Source organism: Morone saxatilis, unplaced genomic scaffold (assembly GCF_004916995.1).
Source record: "Morone saxatilis isolate NCDOM2014 unplaced genomic scaffold, NCSU_SB_2.0 Contig10, whole genome shotgun sequence".
Classification (NCBI taxonomy): Eukaryota; Metazoa; Chordata; class Actinopteri; family Moronidae; genus Morone; species Morone saxatilis.
Window position 1 is genome coordinate 18,287,608 of NW_023339652.1, and position 19,403 is coordinate 18,307,010.

The 19,403-nt window shown below is 39.3% G+C and overlaps 1 protein-coding gene across 2 annotated transcripts in view; it reads right to left on the reverse strand.

Moving 5' to 3' along the window:
* Positions 1–2,773: 2,773 nt before the first annotated feature.
* braf (B-Raf proto-oncogene, serine/threonine kinase) overlaps positions 2,774–19,403 on the reverse strand; it is a 26,940-nt gene continuing 10,310 nt past the window's right edge. For both annotated transcript variants that reach the window (XM_035674988.1, XM_035674997.1), the window contains 10 exons: positions 18,450–18,586; positions 18,257–18,374; positions 17,396–17,480; positions 16,342–16,518; positions 16,213–16,259; positions 15,931–16,049; positions 15,692–15,823; positions 12,774–12,908; positions 9,872–10,025; positions 2,774–8,979 (listed from right to left, as the gene is read on the reverse strand). In XM_035674988.1, the coding sequence (XP_035530881.1) occupies positions 8,957–8,979; positions 9,872–10,025; positions 12,774–12,908; positions 15,692–15,823; positions 15,931–16,049; positions 16,213–16,259; positions 16,342–16,518; positions 17,396–17,480; positions 18,257–18,374; positions 18,450–18,586 (1,127 nt within the window). In that variant the 3' untranslated portion in view covers positions 2,774–8,956. The remainder of the gene's footprint in view (positions 8,980–9,871; positions 10,026–12,773; positions 12,909–15,691; positions 15,824–15,930; positions 16,050–16,212; positions 16,260–16,341; positions 16,519–17,395; positions 17,481–18,256; positions 18,375–18,449; positions 18,587–19,403) is intronic.

The following is a 19,403-nucleotide window of genomic DNA, read 5'->3' on the forward strand; positions in this document are numbered from 1 at the left end:
AATACAGATGAATGAATCTGACTCAAGCCAAGTTTTTAAGTCATCTGATATGTAGTTGTGTGTGTCTGTGTGTGTGTGTGCATTACAGTCACTGAGAGCTATACTGCAGTTCCTTTGGTGAAACCTGCAGCATCAATCCAATGTCCTTTCCTGAAAACATTTCCTTGACTGTAATTAAGGCAATCAGACTGAGACGTTAGTATATTTGTCTGACATGGCCAAAATAAATTGGCAAAATTGATATCAGTCAGCTTTGCCTTTTATCCTGGGTATTTAACATTGGAACTTTTCCTTGACCTCGGTGGAAAATGTCAGTGTCTGGTATTAGCAGATTAGGTCTGGGACTTGATACAGACTGGTGGTTAAAGTGTAATTTCAATTTGTAGACCCTTTGTAGGTCTGCAATAACTTCACCTTAATTCAGTAATGACCTTTTTTGTCTTGCCCCCCCCCCCCACCCAGCATTTTCATCAACAAGACACAATATGAGAGAAAATAGTAACAAAAGTAAAGCTGAATGTTATTGAAAGAAAAAGAAGATGGAAAAACTTTGCACATGTACTTCAGGGTTGGATGTGGAGCTGCCACACATAATCTGGAAAATAATAACTACAAGTGTTTGAGGGAGCGAGACCGCACATCAAGCTCACAAAATTATAATGCAGGATGTTTTATTAAAACTGACAGGAACAGCACGTTTCTCTCTGCGCTTCATCGGGCTCATGACAGTGAATGTGCAGTGAGCCAAAGGCTTAGAACTGCAAGCACAGTTTGTGCAGTAATTAACGTATTAATGTGTGCAAATATGCTTGACCATGTCAAATAATGAGTATACCTGCAAACTTCATTAAAAATCTTAAATTCCACCAAGCAACACACTGAAAATATTAAATGTGAAATTTGTCTACAGGCCAGTTTCCAACTTAAAACATATAAAGATTAAAGTTTCAAATTGTAAAGTGATGTTTCTTGATGTTTTGTTTTTTCACAAAAAAGTATAATTTTCACATTAAAATCCTTAAAAAGTCATCTCCTTCAACCTCATAAAATTCCAAAATCTATGAATATGCAAATGTTGTTCATTTCTAAAGTTTCCCTGCCGGACACAAGATGTCTCCCTACTTCACTGTAAAGTCAATTCTCAGTGGATGTGCACTGGTGGATCACACTGTACAAGTTACATGCTGGACTTCATGAGGATTACCAGTTTTTCTTTTCTTCTCTGTCTAAAATGTCAGTGTTGCAGTCAGTCTTCTACTTTATGTCACTTTCTGTCTAATTCAATCAAATTCAATTCATTTTTAATTGTATAGCGCCAGATGATAGTTATCTTCGACCGTACTGCTTATAAAATTATTTACAGAGATAAAGAAAGAAGGAAAGAGACAGAGACAAAGGTGACTGTGAGTATTTGAATTTGAGAAGTTATTTATTCTGTGTTTTGAACTACACATATGTGATATTATGCTGTGTTGAAATAATTGTAATAACTGCTAACAATAATGCTAACATTTGTTAGCATTTAACACGTGGCTGTTTAAATATATATTTTATATATAATTATATATATATATATATATATAATTAATATCATAAACGTGCAACGACTAGTCGACTGTTGGGCTTTCAAGAAATATCTCCATACAGCCAAACATCTCACCGATTTGCAACAACACAGCGTTCACCTGTAGCATGGCCTAGTGTAAAGGTATTTGTGCTCCTCCATCCAGCAACACCTGTTCCCTGAGTGACAGTTAATACCTATATTGAAAGTGACCTCAAGCACAAAGGTGACTCCCACTGGACTCATCTGCTCCTACATAAACTTCTAGAAATGGCTCCTGCATTGGGCTCAGTGACAAGTGAGGTTGTCTCAGTCATGGTTCTTTTTTCTCCTGAAAAGAAATGAAAAAAATTAGTGATTACTAAAAAAAAACAACTACCATCTGTTTGACAGCAGAATAGCTCTGCTTTAACAACATGGCTTTTATTTTGTAGTCCTGCCCATCTGTCTGAAAACGTTGTACTCACTGGAGTGACTGCCGAAAGTCAGGAACAGACCCAGTGCGGCAACAAACATGATGAATCAACGTGAGATCTCTGCTTTGGTGTAAAGACAGTATTAGTTTTTTTGGTTATAATATGGTTTCAACAATCAACTTTCTTCCAGCCTCCTACCCAAATTATCGTTCTATCTTTCTTGGCTCTGGTTGTTTTTATATAGAATTTTGTAAGTACACAATATCACGTCAGCTAGAATGACCTTGGTATCTACATCCACATTGAATCCATGCTGGACCCACCAGTCTAGTGGGATCAGGATCTTTGTGATTTTTAGCATCAAAACTATAAAAACTCCACCTTAGATTTTTTTAAATACCCCAAACAAAATTTGATCTTGATTCTGGGTAGGGTTGGATTCCCAAATCTGTATCCCAATTAAATTTTAAGTAAAAATTGATACATTTTTAAAATTGAATCATATCAGGAGACTTCTGATCTAGATTAAAGGTTACCTATATTATATTAAATGTCTGACGATAGAAATGTTACACCTTTAACTAAATAAAAATGACAGAGAATACAATATGTAAGGTAGTTGTGGCACAGTTATATATAAATATGATACATCATCACCTTTACATACAGATCAAGTATGTGTTGAACCTAAAGAACATGAGGGTGCTGCACTTCTCCTCTCAGTGGCCGGTGTTTCTGTTAGAGTGTTAGATGCTGCCACCATGTGGACATACAAATGACGCATGAGCCAAGCTACAGTTTTCATGCACTTCTTTAATATATCAGTTTTTCATATTCACAACAAATACATTAAGCTCTTTCTCCTTATTATACAGCCTTAAATATTTTTACACTCGACCGTTTTTTTCTCAGAAGTCTGCCTATCAAAATGTCTTTTTAATCTTTGTCTCTTTGTTTTCAACATTTTATAATTTGTTACATTTGAAGTCTCCATGCCTCTTAGCAAACTGACAATATTTCCTTTGTACAACTATTTACAGGTGAAAAAAAACAAAAACAAATCCCCATAAAGTTTTTCATGGTAGTTCTCAGTTGAAAAGAATTGTTGGGTTTAAGGTGCAGGCAAGGAGGAGAGGGAGGGAATGTTTAAGAAGAAAAAGGAACAGAAAGGTGGAACGTGTAGTTCTGGATGAAAAGGAGGGACAGAGAATGTGTGGTGGAGAGGAGAGCCTCAGTGGCGGAGCTCAGTGTCTGCTCCTGTAGTCTATGTAGTTTTAGCAGATATACATCTGTGATAATATTCTCATAGAAAATAAAGATCTCTAAAAGTAAAATAAATACAGCACTATGAAAGACATTACTGTTTCCTTCCTTAGCTCCCGTCATGTGAACAGCGAGCAATCTACAAGTGTGCAACAGCAGATCCCAGTACAGCAGCCACTGCTATCTGCTCTCTGGAGGAGGATACTGACGCCTGTGGAAGAGGACTAAGGCCATGTGCTTCTTCTAGTGAGGTTCTGGGAGCTTATTTTGTATTAAACTTGCCATGATCTGAGCACCTCTGGATCTGTGAGGGCTTAAAAGTTGACATTGACAGTTCATTCATCACCTTGGAAACAGCGGTTGCTGAGATCAAAAGCTCTAGAACAAGCACATAAGTAACCTTGAGTTGAGATTGTTCTGTCAGATGCTCCTTTCAAGGCCAAGCACGAACAAAAAACGCTCTACATTCAAGCCGATATGGACAGGAAGTCCTTGGAATGCTCGGAAAAATGGAAATCTACGCTTGCAACACGTGGTATGATCAAAAACTCCACAGCATGTAAGGTCAATGCACCTGGTGATCCAGTAATTTGAGGCCATTATTGAAATCTACAAACTTTAGAGTTTTAGAATTGAGGCAAGAACTATACCTGGCAATTAGGGGTGCACAATTTATCCAAATATTATCAAACTCGCAGTATTGCCAAGGGCGATATCCAAATCAAAGGCAGCAAGGTACAACGTGTGACAAACAGCATTATAATGAAGTGCTGTAGTGCTGCACAGATGCCCAGGCATGCAAATCTTTCTGAGAAAGAATGTTTGTTTGGTACAGACCCAAACAGATTTCACATCATCATGATTTCAATAATTGTTATTATATATTGCAATATTTATCGAAATAATCGCAATACGATTTTTTTGGTCCTATTTTTGCCCTTTTTTGTAAAGTTTGTAAAGTTTTGTAAAGACTGTTCTCAGAACTATTTTTTTTCTTTATGATGCGGGAAACAGGAAATGCAATGCAAAAGTGAAATGCAAAAAACTTTGCCTCCAAGATACAAGCCATGGATGTTGTGGTTGCATCTTAAAAACGCACAGAAAACATTGGACAGGTGCGTTTTGGAGAAAAGTTTTAGAGGCACATTACTTTTGGTGCGTGTTGGGCCATTTAAAGCAATAGGCATACTTCAGTTCTTATTAAATTCTTAGTTTGGGCTTTCTTTCTGAGAATTATGAGGCTAGAAGTATACCTAGAAATGTTTTTTCCGCAAAGTCAGACTTTGGTGTGGTTTAAGATGCAACTGCAACATCCATGGCTTGTATCTTGGAGGCAACATTTGTTGCATTTCACTCTCCCATTCACCCTTTGCAGGTTTCCCCTCTCTATTTGGTGCATCATAAAGGTAAAAAATAGTTACGACAACAAAGTTTGACATTTCTAGGTATACTTCTAGCCTTAAGTCACAATTCTCCCCCCCAAAAAAGCCAAAACTAACAAAAATTCTCAAGACCTAAACAAACTCACGCGTGCATTTTAAGGGTACGCTGCACCTTAGTGTGTTTGGGCCTTTAAGATCGAGGGTTTACAAAAGTTTGTAGAATTCAATGATTAAACTCTAATCTAATCTTCCCACATGACCTCATCCTCTTCTGCAATACCAGTATTACTGGGCTAGTATTTTGTACTGACAACTTCATTATGTTCAAAACTTTAGAATTGTATGACTTCAAGAAGTTCTCAGCTGTTCAATCACTAGTGCCTAGTCTCTTTCACAACCCAAACAAACTCTTGTCAAAAAGGTCAATAACACGCCAGTTCAGGTTTCTTCAGATGTTTTGTGAAGCTGTGGACAGAGGGGTTGCACCACCAGGCGATATGCAATATTTAATAAAAGGCCTACATTGCTCTACACATCAGTCGAACCCTAACCTACATACTATGTTGGAGTCCAGTATAAGTAATAGTCAGATAATAGTAGAGTAAAAGAAACAAAATTCTGTGAAGCCCCTTTCCCTTAAAATGTACAGGTTAAACCATGCACTGAAGTGGCTGTCTGCTATTGACTGGTCTTCAGTGCCAGGTGATACCAGCTGTTTCTGTGAGTGTCCACTAAAAAACAACAACAAACACCAGTTAGTGCGCAACAAGTCAATCCCCAGCATTTAACACAAGGCACGCGTTGCTTCGACTGAACTGTTGAAAGAACGCAAAGCAACATGTGAACCACCAACATGGCCGACATTGGCAAACATTACTGCTGAAACAATGGCAATTAATATAATAGATTAATTCTTTAAAGTGGCTCTAATCAATTGCTTTATGTGTCAATGTATGAATTAAACCTCCAATGAATGTCGCTCTGTAACTGCTTAATGTCAATGTTGTATTCAAAACTTGTTTCTGCTACCCCCAGGTGGACAAAAGGAAAAACAGGCAGAAGAACTCTACAAAACAAAAAAATGCATGTGACAAAACGTTTTACAGTTAACTTGTTAGCAAACTGTCTTATTTACACATTGAGCAAATAAAATGTGACAGCCCTATTGTCTTCCCAGATCTCAGAAATTAGCTTGGCAGGAATGTTAATCAAAACTATGACAATAAACTGTAATACACCTGGAGTTTACCCTTTTAAAAGTCCCGCCCATTTTGGAACCTCAGTCAACTTCCTCTTTTCCTGTACTTAGATATGCTATGTGCTAGGCTAATATATGTTGAAAAGACAACAGCGACATGTATGTAGTCACATCTTAGCTTACAGTAGCTATGTTAGCTAATGTTAACAAAAGCTAGCTAACTAGCCAGCTAACTACCATGTAACAATTGATGTAGATTAGCTAGCTTGTTTGCTAGCATTTTGTTAACATTAGCTAACTTAAGATGTGACAATATATGTTGCTTTTATCTTTTAACCATCTTCAAAATGTGGTTGTCTTTTCAACACAGATTAGCCCTACCACAAAGCATTTCTAAGTACTGAGTACTAAAGTACCTTTTGACTGAGGCTTATTTGACTATTACTGGAGAACAGAGCAAAAAGGGGCGGGACTTAAGTGCACCTCTATCTACATAGTCCAGCCAATAGCAGATGGACATACTGTACCCTACTTTCACCAGTGGATATCAGGCTTCACACAGATTTGGGTTTTGTTACTCTTCAAATATTGAATCACACTTTGGGACATTTTGTCTGCAAAATGGGTAATGTGATGCTAACATAAATGTCATCTTTATACATCCAGTCCACAGATACTTTTGATATCATGTTTAAATGTGTATTTTTGTGTACAACCTGCCTTGAGACATTACGGGTGATCACTGAACAGCTCATGAAATTTGTAAGGAAGAAGGTTAAAAATACAAACTCAGTAGAAGGGAGGCAATCTTCTTCATTTTTGAGAGAGGGGGAAAAAACCAGGCACCAAAATACATAGATTTTCCCACCTTCTACACAGATTTCCTAACAGTTTGTATTTAATATGCTTCCTGGACACATTTTATGAGGTGCCCACGGTGTCTAAATTACAGCAAGTGGTAATCCAGGGCTGTGATGAGTAGTCAGACTGTTACCGGGACAGGGCTGGCAGTTTCCCCCGGTTTCCAGCTTTTGTGCTAAGCTAGGCAAAACTCAACACAGCCTGGTTCCCGGACGCACAAAGATGGGACTAATGGCTTAGATGTATTTCCTAACGTGTAATCAGATTGTTGTGGGGGGTGGTGCCTGTGGCTTAGTTAATGATGGAAAGCTGTACATGATCCTTGATAATTGCGAAGAACTGGTCTGTCAGTGTTTGGATGGACACTGTGTGCTCTACCTCATCACATCAACATCAATTCATCAGGCCATCAGTGTCATTCTGGTGACATGCTCGGCTGCTGGAGACAGTCCTTCGATGACAACTGAGCCTTCCCAGCAAAATATTCACAGCTCAGCCCCTGCAGATGACTTGAGCATTTGAAATTGAATTTTGGGTCATCAGCTCTTTATGTCACAATTTATTCTTCAATAAAAAAAAGAAAAGGCAAGTTGCTCATTTGCTTCGATCCATCTCTACAAAGTGCAAGTACACGAGTCACAAAGACTTAAACAAGCGTCAAAAGAAAGACTGGTAACTTCAAATAAAGCGGTTCTGAAAATAAATCCATTAAACAAAAACAAAAAAATCACATAAATAAGTAAATATCTGCAGGCCTGCCTGTACAGAAAAAGGCAAACATCGACGATAAAACAAAAAGAACCTGTAATAAACACCTACAACTCTTAACACAGGCTGGAATGAAAAAAGAAATACAGGTGCATGTGTGTAGAGAAAGTAAAATGGTGTGATTGAAAGAACAGACTAACAGAGGATCACTGGTCCTTTCAGCAGGTAATGCTGCAGCCCGACAGTCAGCAGCTGCAACAGGTAAGGTCCCATTTTAAGCCAAGTGCAATATTAAAGCCACATGGTCAAAGAAAGAAAAAAAAAAAGAAAAAGAGAGAAAAAACAATGACACGACATGCACTTGGAAAAGCTTTGTTGCAAAGATGCTGTGTAACAACTTAAAAGCTTAGAGAAGCCTGTACACACTCCTCAGCATAGTGTAAATGCTTAGCAGCAGCTTGGCCAGGTTAGAAAGAGAACCCTTCCACCTCTGAGCAAATCTGTGCTTTCCCTCCCTATGAACAGCCCGGCAGAACACTTTTCTACTAGAAATCTTCTGGAAAGAACCACTTCTGCTGCTTTCACACACATGAAATCCTTTGAAAAGGTAGAGCATCTCTGGAGCAACATCTTTCAAACACCTCTAAAGCTTACTAATTAACACATAGCTCGTTTGTTGGCTTTAGACCAGGCCTTTTAAATGGAATGAGAAATCCATCTTCAGCAGGTTCCGTCACCAAACAAATTTTTCTTCCCAACAGCTCCTGTTCCTACAGGACATCTACACAAAGAACTGCTTCCCCTGCTTACATGTGAAGGTTAGAGCAAAATCTTTCAGTAGATAAATAGCTGTTGCTGTTTCATCGTGGGTGTCAAATCTGTTGGGGGCAGAATTTGGTCAGCATTTAGCCCAAGAAAAGAAAAAAAAAAAAACAACGGCCTTTGCTGCAAAATAAACAAATAACAAAAAAGAGCTCAAGCTAAAACCTAAAATATGATAAACAAAAATGAAAAAATAAAAATAGATCTCTTTCAAGTTATCTTCCTTTGGGGGTTAACCCCTGCTGATTGACCTCCAGCTCATCTCGGGGACGGGCTAACGCCTTGGCCTTCCATCTCAGCCGACGGACGGGAGGCCTCTTCTCCTTCCACAGGCCCCGCTCTGCAGTCGCTCAAAGTGCAGTTCAGCAGCCCGGCTGACAAACCAGCCTCCATCCTCAACGCGGGAAATGACGGGACGAGTGGCGCCCAAAAACCTCAACTTCTCCTGTTCCACCTTCGTCTCTCCTTCCTTTGGCCTTCATTTTTTCCCTCCAGCAGGCAAGTCGATCTGTGGAGTTTTCCATCTTCTCTTAAAACTCTTTTGGTATGGATACCTTTGCGTTGTTTTGTTTTTCTTTTGTGTCATTCAAGTTTCTTTTTTTGAGGCTGCCTTCTTCAGGTTGAAAGAAGAAAAAAGCACATTCTTTGAGACTATTTGTTTTTTCAGTAATGAATGAATCCACCGTATGGACACGAGACTTTTGAGAAGTGACGAGGGATGGACTGGTGGGATCTGCAGCACTTACTTAAATGCTGAAAACTCCCCTGAAAAGTAATAAAGATACAGAGAAAATTAGTAGTATTAGTAATGTAGCTCTTCCCATCTGAAACCCTATGGAATGACATTAGTAACAAAATTCTGTATATGTTTTTTTTTTTTATACATGTATATTGAGATATGACACACACAACACTGACATATGAACATATACTGCAGACACTAAGCAACTTTAGCATTCATTTTGAGTTGTGTTTGTGTCCAACATTCACTCTACTTTCATGATTCAGCCTTCATCTTTGTGGTTTATATCTTATATTTCTGAATACATGTTTATATATAAATAATATTTGTTGTATCAAGACGGAAAAGCAGTAAAGTGAAGCATTTAGACCATCATGAGATGCTCAAATTCACATTCATAGACCGCAACCTCTATGAATGTAATGCAGTGTAATACAAAACCATGCAATCAATACCCTACCTTTACGTAATGTAGTATTATCAGTTTTGATTGAGAAAATGTCAGTAATGTTTTACAAGAATATTGTTTTCACTTACCAATTCCAGCTGCCTCAAATTTGCATTTTTTTTGTCCGGTGTTAAGCTACTGTCTGTGAAAGACTTCCCGCACAGATATTTCACATTAAAAGCCTTCCATCCCTATATGATGGGCTTTGAATGTGAAATATCTGAAGGAAGTGTTGACTTTCTCTGACAGTGGCTTAACAAAGATTGAAAAAATTGCAAAGTAGGAGCAACTGCAATTAATCAATTAAAATAACATTTCTATTAACAAGAGAAACCAGTCGACATACATTTTAATATGAAAAATAATATGCGTTTGCTTGAGTTGTATTTGAGTTTCATACCTTTAGTGTAAAGACATATTTGTGAACTGAAGCAACTGTTAAGACTGATGTCTGTGTATGAGCTCACCATAGCCGCCGGCCTGGATGGGGGTTTTGGGTGAGGCGCAGGCGTACAAGCTGAAGTCCTCCGTTTGAAAGCCAGCTCGGTTTAACGAAGGCTCTGAGGCGCTGCGGTGGATTTTGGGTAATGAGCGAGCCAGCAGCTCAATGGACGCTAAGATCTGACAGGACACACAGCACAGCCACAGGGTCAGTCAGAATCAGTGTGGTCACCATTCACAACTAAACAAAACCTTTAACAGTGCTGTGTGCTGTGTTTGGAGCATGTAACTAGTGATAGGGATAGACCGATTTTTTAGGGCCTTAGCCGATACCGATTTTTTTTTTCACAAGCCTTAGCCGATACCGATACGGACTGCCGATTTTTCTTGCAGCCGATATTTGGAGCCGATACTACTTTTGCTGCCCGTCAATTTACATCATAAAAATGACACTGATCATACACAAATGTTACGAGTCTCAATTTTAAAAAAAAGGAACATTTACTTTGAAATTCAAAAGGCTGAGTAGAACAAGGAACAAGTAAACCAATATTTAACAAATATTAAAAACAGGTGAGGTTCAAACAAGTAAACAAAAAAAAAAAAGAGTTTTTGAGTGCTCGAAATACCTTGTCAACCATAAACTACTGTAACATCTAAAAAGTTCTTGAAATAAATTCTTGAAAATAAATTCTGAAAACAAATATTTTAAGCATACCAATTCATAATGACACGCCACTTTTGCACACAGTAGCCAAACAGATATCTCTTAATCAGGATGCAAACTCTCTTACCCCACAACAGGAGGAGGTTTCAAAGAACATTATTGGCCTGATGTTGTGGAAAGAGAAATGTAAAAGATCCAGCCATATACGGCCATCACTGCGTGCACTTGTGCTGGGGTACAATTGATAAAACGTTTGGTTAACACGAAGTTTTAATATTCAACTACTGAGGGGGCTAACAAAAGGCCGATTGTGAATCGGGAAACCGATTTTTGATTTAAAGATGCGGAGTGCCATCGGTACATGGACTACATCATCGGTCTTGATGTAGCTTGAACCGGCGATGGCCGGGATTCATAATTATAATCGGTTTTTGCCTGCTTGGTGATGGTGTAACTGTGTCTGTCTTTTCTGCCCCCCGCCGTCTCTTTGCCTCCCTCCTTAAAACGTCTTACGGAGACTTGTGCGCAGTCATATGTGCAGGATGCGCGCTGTGAGTTTGTGGAGGGAAGGTGTTCCAAAAAATGGGCTGGACAAGGGTAATGTATCTTTATCAGCTTCCCGCTATGTTTAAAGTCTGATTATTGTGTAAAGATAATTCGGTTTTATTTGATAAGATTGGTGTGGTAAGGGTATGCAGTTGTGGTTAGGTACTCTGGTATGCTCGCACTCCATTCCTGTTGTACTGGTCCCAGTGGGATCGAGGTTCTGTAGGTGGGGAGACAGTTGTTCTATGTCTGCTATTGTGTGTTCTGCCTATTTTTTTAATTCTCTCCCATCCCACTTATCGTTCTTGTGTGTTTTTAGCGTTAGTGTGTGCCTGTGTGTTACTAATGATATTCATGTACTATATATTTATCTGTTCTGTGCTGTGCCGCTTAGTAATGCTCGTGTTGCAATGCAGCATTACACAGTTACTTCATTTATGGAAATGTTGTACTACTTTCACAAGAAATCCATTGCATCATACCCCCTCTCGAATTTGAGCCGCGCCACATCGGAATCGAATCGAATCCTTCTGATCGCAACCTAAATCGATCGGTTCCATTTTTTAAAATGTATCGTTCCTGAACGTTATCGCTACCCCATGTATCCAGATACGCGATCGAATCGTCTTTTATTGAGAGATGCACACCCTTCAACTACGTTAAAACATATCTCTCATCTTAAAGCCTCTTCTTGAGGGGCGGTTGCGCTATGATATCACCGCGGGATTGGCCAAGGAACTCCGCCCCCTCCGCCAAGTAGGGGAAGGAGAGGAGAGAGAAACACACAACCCCGCTCAAGTAGGGGGAGAGGGAGAGACAACCACACAACCCCGCTCCAAGTAGGGAGAGGGAGGAGAGACCACACACCTTCTTTTTTCCAACCTCCGCCAGCTGTGGGTTCGCTAAATAAACCACGGAACAACGTCGGCATTACTTAACTCATGACCAGTGTTCGTAACAGCTACCGTATTCATACATATAGCCCACAATGGCAAGCAGTTCTTTATGACTGAGGGCACTTCGGCATTCCGTTTACCATTGGACCCACAAAACTTGCTTTAGCTATAGTTTCAAGCAAAACACATATAGAGCATGTGCATTTTGGCATTTGTGTGTTCCACTTTCAAGTTTCATATTTCAGGTAAGTTAAACGTTTAAAAGGATGCTCTGAAAAGTTTAAAAACTGTAGCGTTGGTTGAAGAGCTAGGGCTTCCGGCAATCTCCCTAGTGGGGAGGGGCTATGCATGTCTGCCCCTGCACTGCAAGCGTCTCCAGCACCCAACTGGCCTTTTTGGACGCCTGTCTGTAAATAATGCCGGATCGGCGAACGCAGCAGCCCGCATCGGCCGATGCCGATACACGTAAAAAACGCAAAAATCGGCCGATAAAATCGGTCGATCACTAACTAGTGAGTCATTGCTTTAGTTCTTTAGTTTTTTTCTCTGAGGCCATCTGGTTTCAAAGTCAATCAGTTCCCCATTCATTCATATCTGTAAATTTGAATTAATTAATTAAAAATTATAAAATTAAAATTGATGATTGCTTTCTTAATTCTCCTTTAACCAGCTTTTGATCAATGAAACATCCTGTTCTTTAACAACAGGGAAAGTTAGAAATAAAGGCCTGTTTAAAAATCTGCTTCTCTCTGCAGTTGAAGTAAAAAGAACATTTAAAATATTTGTTCAGCTCTTCTTGTCGTATTAGCATTGTCTCACCTGAGGGAAGAGAGGTCGCTCCTCTCTCTTCTTCTTCAGGCAGTCAGCCATCAGTCTCTTCATTGCCTTTGGACAGTTGCTGCGCACCTTGCTCAGGTCAGGAGACAGGTAACCTCGACCCACCATAAATATGATCTATGGGAAGAGAAGATGTGTCATCAGAATATTTGGTTGCAGGGATACAACCAAAGATCCAAGAACATTTTTTGAGTTCTAGCTTTCAACAGAGCTCAAATGTTAAAGTTAGGAAATGTGACTGGACTGTGCCACATTTATTAATCCCAACAAAAATATTTGTTCTCTGCCTTTGACCTGTCCTAATGGCACGTGTCCACAGGGGCGTCTTTGGACAGGAGCAGTCGCCCCACTTCCCAGTACTGCACACTTGTAGTCATATTGACCAACAAACAGCTATACCCTCCTTCAAATAGACAAACACTGCTGGCTGCACCTGATTGGGAGAGTGCTTGCTGCTCCAGGATTTCAAAACCGGACCAAGAGGCTCATTTGGAAATGTTCTATCATATTCCGAAAATATTTCATGGAAAAATGTTAAGCATGAAATATGCCATGCAGTTGCTGAATGACAGAAGCCTTCATTTTAGATCAAAAGGACTTTCAGAGGCGGCAAGTCGAACTGCCAGACACTCCTGATTTGCATAAACTAGCCTAGACCTGAATTTGATGCAAATAAGGAGCAGGCAATGTGATGCCCCGTCTCTTAAAACACACCGCAGCGCAACCTGAACACACTACACACTGAACATAGAAAAGCATGGAAATGACTGATCCTGTGGACATGGACCTTAAGTGTTAGAAGCAGTGGGCAACCACTGTGCAGTGGCCAGGGACCAACTCCAGTTCAAGGCCACTGATAGGACAATCATAACATATATGTTTTTGATGGTGAACTGGAGCACCTGCAGGGCACCCACGCAAACATGGAGAGAAAATTCAAACTCCACACAGCCCCAGCTGGGAATCGAACCCAGGACTATCCTACTGTGAGGCAACAGACCACTGAGCCACCATGCTGCTTCTATACCTTTACATTCTTTACTGTGTTGATTTAATTAGCATAAATTGAAAAAGCTATCACAAATTGATTTATTAGCTATCAAAACAATTACATTTCTTTAAATTGAATTAAGAGCATTGATGCATGGAGTTTAAAAGGACCAGTGTAAAGTGTGTGTCTGAGAAACTATGATGGCAGTGAAACTTGTGAAAAAAGCAAAAGGCCGTATTAAGAGCCAGGTTTGTCTGTTCTGTACTTAAAGAAAGAGGACCCGCTGTACATAAACAACTCTCTAAGGTAACAAGAAGACAATTCCTATGTTCAGGTGATTTACTAAGTGCACATTGTACATTAAGAACCAACCTGAAATCTAACAATGACTGCAATGAAGAATGGATTCCAGTCCAATAATCATTTTTTTATTTATTATAAATAGGTTTCATTTGCTCAATGATGAGAATTTGCTCATTCCATTGTGTTATCATTGAATCTCTATGAGGTTTGGGCTGTTGCTCAGAAAAAACAAGACATCTGAACACATTAGCTTTGGCTTTCTTTGCGTATTAAAGCTTGCACTAGGAGGAGCCAGAGGAACCTGATTCTTTCACAGATTTTCTGTTTCATGTACTATTGTCAGGATATAGTGAAAGTTTCAGCAATAATGACAAAAAGTTATTTTCATAAAAGTTACCTACGGCAGCTTTAAATTACAGTTAAATAAAATAACCAATTGTGAGATATGAGAGATATGAATGAAATTAACCAATAGTAGCTGTTGCTAATTATTAACATTCCTGAAGGAGTGGCATCATCATTCCAACAAGTGACATCAGCAATCTAACATGCTCATGGAGATTCTTTGCAGTCAAAAACATGTAGTTCCTCAACATTACAACAAAGAGATGCACAAAACCAAAAGAACAAGCAAAGAGTATTTGAGCTAAAAGAGATTACAGTCACACTGGAGGAACTGGAGGAAAATAAGCTCATGCTGTTTACTAGTCCACCAGAAGCCTCCAGCTCTAGTTCCCCTGAGGTTTTCCTTCTTCTGATCTTATGTGTTTAGCCTGTGCTACTTTCACTATTTGCTGTTGTTTAGCTTGATGAATAATCTAAAGATCACCACCCACATTGCATCAAACACCATGTTTATTCACTGAGAGCATTAGTGTTGGAATGCAAAAAATACTAAATGAAACATAAAGGTTATAGATTAACAAGTTCTTATTAATTTCTAATAGGATCAACTATTAAATGAATTGGCAATTATGTTGATAATCTATTGATCATTTTGAGTCATGAATGTTTAAATTATCTGACTTCAGCTTCTCAAATGTTACTATGTCCCGGTTTCTCAAATGTGAATATTTGCTTTAGTCCTCTATAACAGTAAACTGAATATCTTTGGGTTGTGGATAAAACAAGACATTTGAAGATGTCACATTGGGGTTTGGGAAACAGTGATCAACATTTTTTACCATTTTACGGACAAATCAAGTAATTGATTAATAAAGTTATGAATACTCAATAGTTGCAGCTCTACTTTACTCAAACCATTTCCTACAAAACCCATAAAACCTAATAAGATGCACAAGATTGGTAAAATATAATTTAGTCACAGACTAAAAAGATTATATGTTTATATACAGTATGTATTAAAGAATTTCAGATTCAGTAGATACTACATGCTATCAGTGAGCTTGAGAGCTGTTGGTAGGTGTATTTTAGTCTTTACCAGTGGGATCGATCCATCAGAAAGAGGAACGTCTGTGTTTTTGTTAGTATTTAAAATAACACCTTCAGGCTTTCTAAATACTGTAATGCCTTGTAGAAATTAATTAACTAAGCTGTGTTTTGGTTTATTAAAACATCTGGTTCAGATGTCAGTGTGACTCTTTACCTGGTCTCTGTTGTTGATGTTGGAATAGGGCAGCGCTCCTGACATGAGCTCGTACAGCACAATGCCGAAGGCGTAGACGTCTGACTGGAAGCTGTAGGGATTCTTGTCCTGCAGCCGGATCACCTCTGGAGCCTGAGAGAGAACAGGTTACACTCACAAAGACTTCTTCTTGTAGCTCACACCGATTTTATATACTTTTGTTTGGTAAAATCAAAACTTAGTGAGGGATGAACACTGACCATCCACAGTATAGAGCCAGACAGCTGTTCAAACTGGTGGGAGCCACTCCAGCGGGACTTGACCGTAGCCAGACCAAAGTCACCAATCTTCACTGTCAGATCCTCGTGGAGGAAAATATCTGGGAGGGGGTCAAGGAAACGCTCTTTACTTCTACTTCTGAACTCCTAACCATGGAGGATGGAGGGTATATTTTCATCCCTGCTAGATAAATCCCAACATCACCAACAGATTCAATTAAATTTGTACAAAATAAAGATGAACCTATTGTTTCAAAAGGATACTGTTGCTCTTCAGATCTCTGTGGATGATTGATTTGGCATGCAGGTAACTGAGGAGAAAATAAAGGTTGTTAGACCGAGTGCGTGCACGGTGTAATCTGACTGCTGTTTGGTATCTGTAGGGGAACTCACTCCATGCCCTGAGCAGTCTGCCGGGCAATGTCGATCAACTTGATCATCTCAAACTTGGTCTCGATGATGTGCAGGTGGTGGTACAGACTGGAACCTTCGCACCACTGGGTCACTATGGCCAGCTGAGGCTTGGTAGTGTAGCCCATGAACAGCAGGATGTTCACGTGACGCGTTTTCCTGGTGAGACACACAGCAGTTGACGAAATTGCTCAAGGAGCATCCCACGGTAACATGATGTCAATCTGTAGTGCATTAAAAAATGTATATGTATATATGCATTAGGTGTGTAAGAATATATTGAAAAACATCGTATTGCAATATTTTCTCTTGTGATATTGTATCGATTCTCAAAAGCACTATTGATTTTTGTGTTTAAACCTCCAACCACTAGATAGTAGTGTTAACTGAGGGCTATGATATTGGATGTTAGAATCAGAATCGGGTCTATTGCCAAGTAAGTCACACGTACAAGGAATTTGTCTTGGTTTTTATGCACTGGTGCATAAAAATCACACAGAAATAAAGTACTTTTTAAAATATAAATAAATAAAGATAAGGATAAAGATAAAAAGATCCACAACTGTACAGGAAAGATATTTAAGATAGGAAAACGGGAGGGCATTAATGTAATGCATATATACAGGGTGGGTATTAAGAGTCAGTGTCAGTGGGGGTTCCAAGACTGAGACTACGACAATTTTCTTAAAACAAGGTTAAACGAAAAAAAGCGCAACATAACGCCTTGAATACAGTATCACAATATATTGAAAAAAATCTTTTTTTACAGGACAACGCTTGCTTACAAACGGCCATATAATTTACTGGCTGCGTAGACCAACTATTGATACATTTAACTCCATTTATAAGCTTTAATTTGCTTAATTTTCTGCTCCATACTCTCCAGTGACTTGACTACATTTTACTACAGTTTTCTTCTGACTGTAACATGACTCTGGCCAATGCCCATGCGTACCAGTTTATATTATCTTGAATTTATTTTATTTTACAGAAGAATTCATGAGAACCCCGTTAAAGAGGAGGTGGCAGATGTTACCTGAGGACTCCCACTTCATTTTTGAAGGCCTGAAGCTGTTGTGGTGTGGGAGCAGTGACATTCAACATCTTCACTGCCACATCCCCTGGGAGGAAATGGAGGACAAGTCAGTCAAAAAAAGTTTGTTTTACTGCAGACACGTTTTAAAGTATGTAAAAATACTCTGCTATGATTCTACATGCTACACACTGGACGTTTAAATAAACATGAACACCTCTAAATTGTCAGAGAAACAATCTGTGAATGAAAGATGATTTCTGGAATAAAACTATTGTCTTATATTCAGGCTTATATGGTCAGTAGTGGCAACATTTCAGTCCTGGTTGATTTGAGCACACCTACCTCACAGGTGGTGACAGCAAGTGTGTGTTAATAATACACATCACAGAGCTCAGTTTATAATCACTTGAGTATCAACCACTGTGGGAAGCGAACACATTTTCACAGCTAGTCTGAAAACAAGTCAACAAATCCCATGAACACCAAATCCAGCATTGTTAGTCCATCTCTCAATACTTTGACATCCCTGCCCTGTCTGTGGATACCAGCTCCAAGCCCATTGGTTCCTAATGAAGACGTAAATCTAAAAACAGATCACAAATATAATGTTTCATTTAAAAAAAAGAAAATGCTGAGTAATTTCCAAAAACAGCTGGCCACTGTAGTTTTTAGCAAATGTTACTCTAACAGAAGGAAAAACTGCATTTATTGGGAACTATCTTCAGTGGTGGATGAATCTACATTTGGTACTCCAGTTAGTATTTTGGATAGGAGGACATGTTAATGCGACTGATTCGAAATAAACTACAGTGTGTGTTCATGGTAATGAAGGACCTAATCGTAGTACAGCCTTGGTCTTACCATGCCACTTCCCTTTGAAGACAGTTCCAAAGGATCCAGACCCTATCCTCTGACCCAGAGTGATCTGACCCTCAGGGATTTCCCAGTCGTCACTGGAGTCCCTCCTCCCCAGGGTTTTCTGTTCCACAGAACACTCAGTTAGCACAAGCACACGGACAGTCAACTTCAGAAAATATCTGTGACAACCTCTCACCATCTTATTGCGGTCCTCAGACGAGGATGAGGACTTGCGCTCCCTCTGTTGGCACGGCGACTTCTGGGGGACCTTGACGTTGGTCAGGGAGCCGGGTAAAGAGGCGGGAGGCGTCGCTGACAGCCCTGTAGTGGAGCCTGGAGGGGGGGATCAAGGGTTGAAAAGAAGGGAAACAATAAAAAGAAGAGAAGTGAGGTGGATAGGAAACTGATAAAAAAAAAAGAAGGTGAGCGAAAGCAGAAGAGTAAAGAAAGAGCAGGTTTGGGCGAAGACAGGGATCTGTATCAGTCGTGTGTGTGTGGTCACATGCAGAGGAGAAGTGAGGGGGTGCTTGGTTGGATGGCAGTTCATGGTTTAATAATCTAGACTTCCCAAAGACCATCTCTGTGATTAATTACTTGTGTCAGGATCACTAAAGACTTTATATTGTTGATTAAAAGGGAGCCTATAGACCTCTGCAATCAAATTCTCCAACAAAGAATTCAACCCTTTGAATTGTATAAAAAGTTCCTAAACACATCTCAGATGTAATATTCACAGGAAATAATCTGCTCAAAGTTCATCCAATTGCTTGTTTTACACAAACTCGCGTGCCAGTCTATGGTAGGTTCACTGTTTGGTCATCTGGACAGTTTACAGTTGTTCTTCTGCTGTATGTGTACGATGCGAGATATGGCAAATATCCATAAAAGGGGTCACTTAAGGAAAAAGTCTATATAAGACATGTTGTATAGAACATTGGTTCTATCCGAACACAGATAGATTTAGATGCAAATAGATGGATATACTGTATATTAGGGTTGAACCAGTTAGTCGATACGATAACCGATATTTACCTGCTTCTTATGACCGATACCGATAAGATAACATATTTGCATTTTCAGTTTTAAGTTCTGTAGTTTTAACACACCTAATGGCAAGATGTAGTGATAAAAGATGGATGATTTAATATTC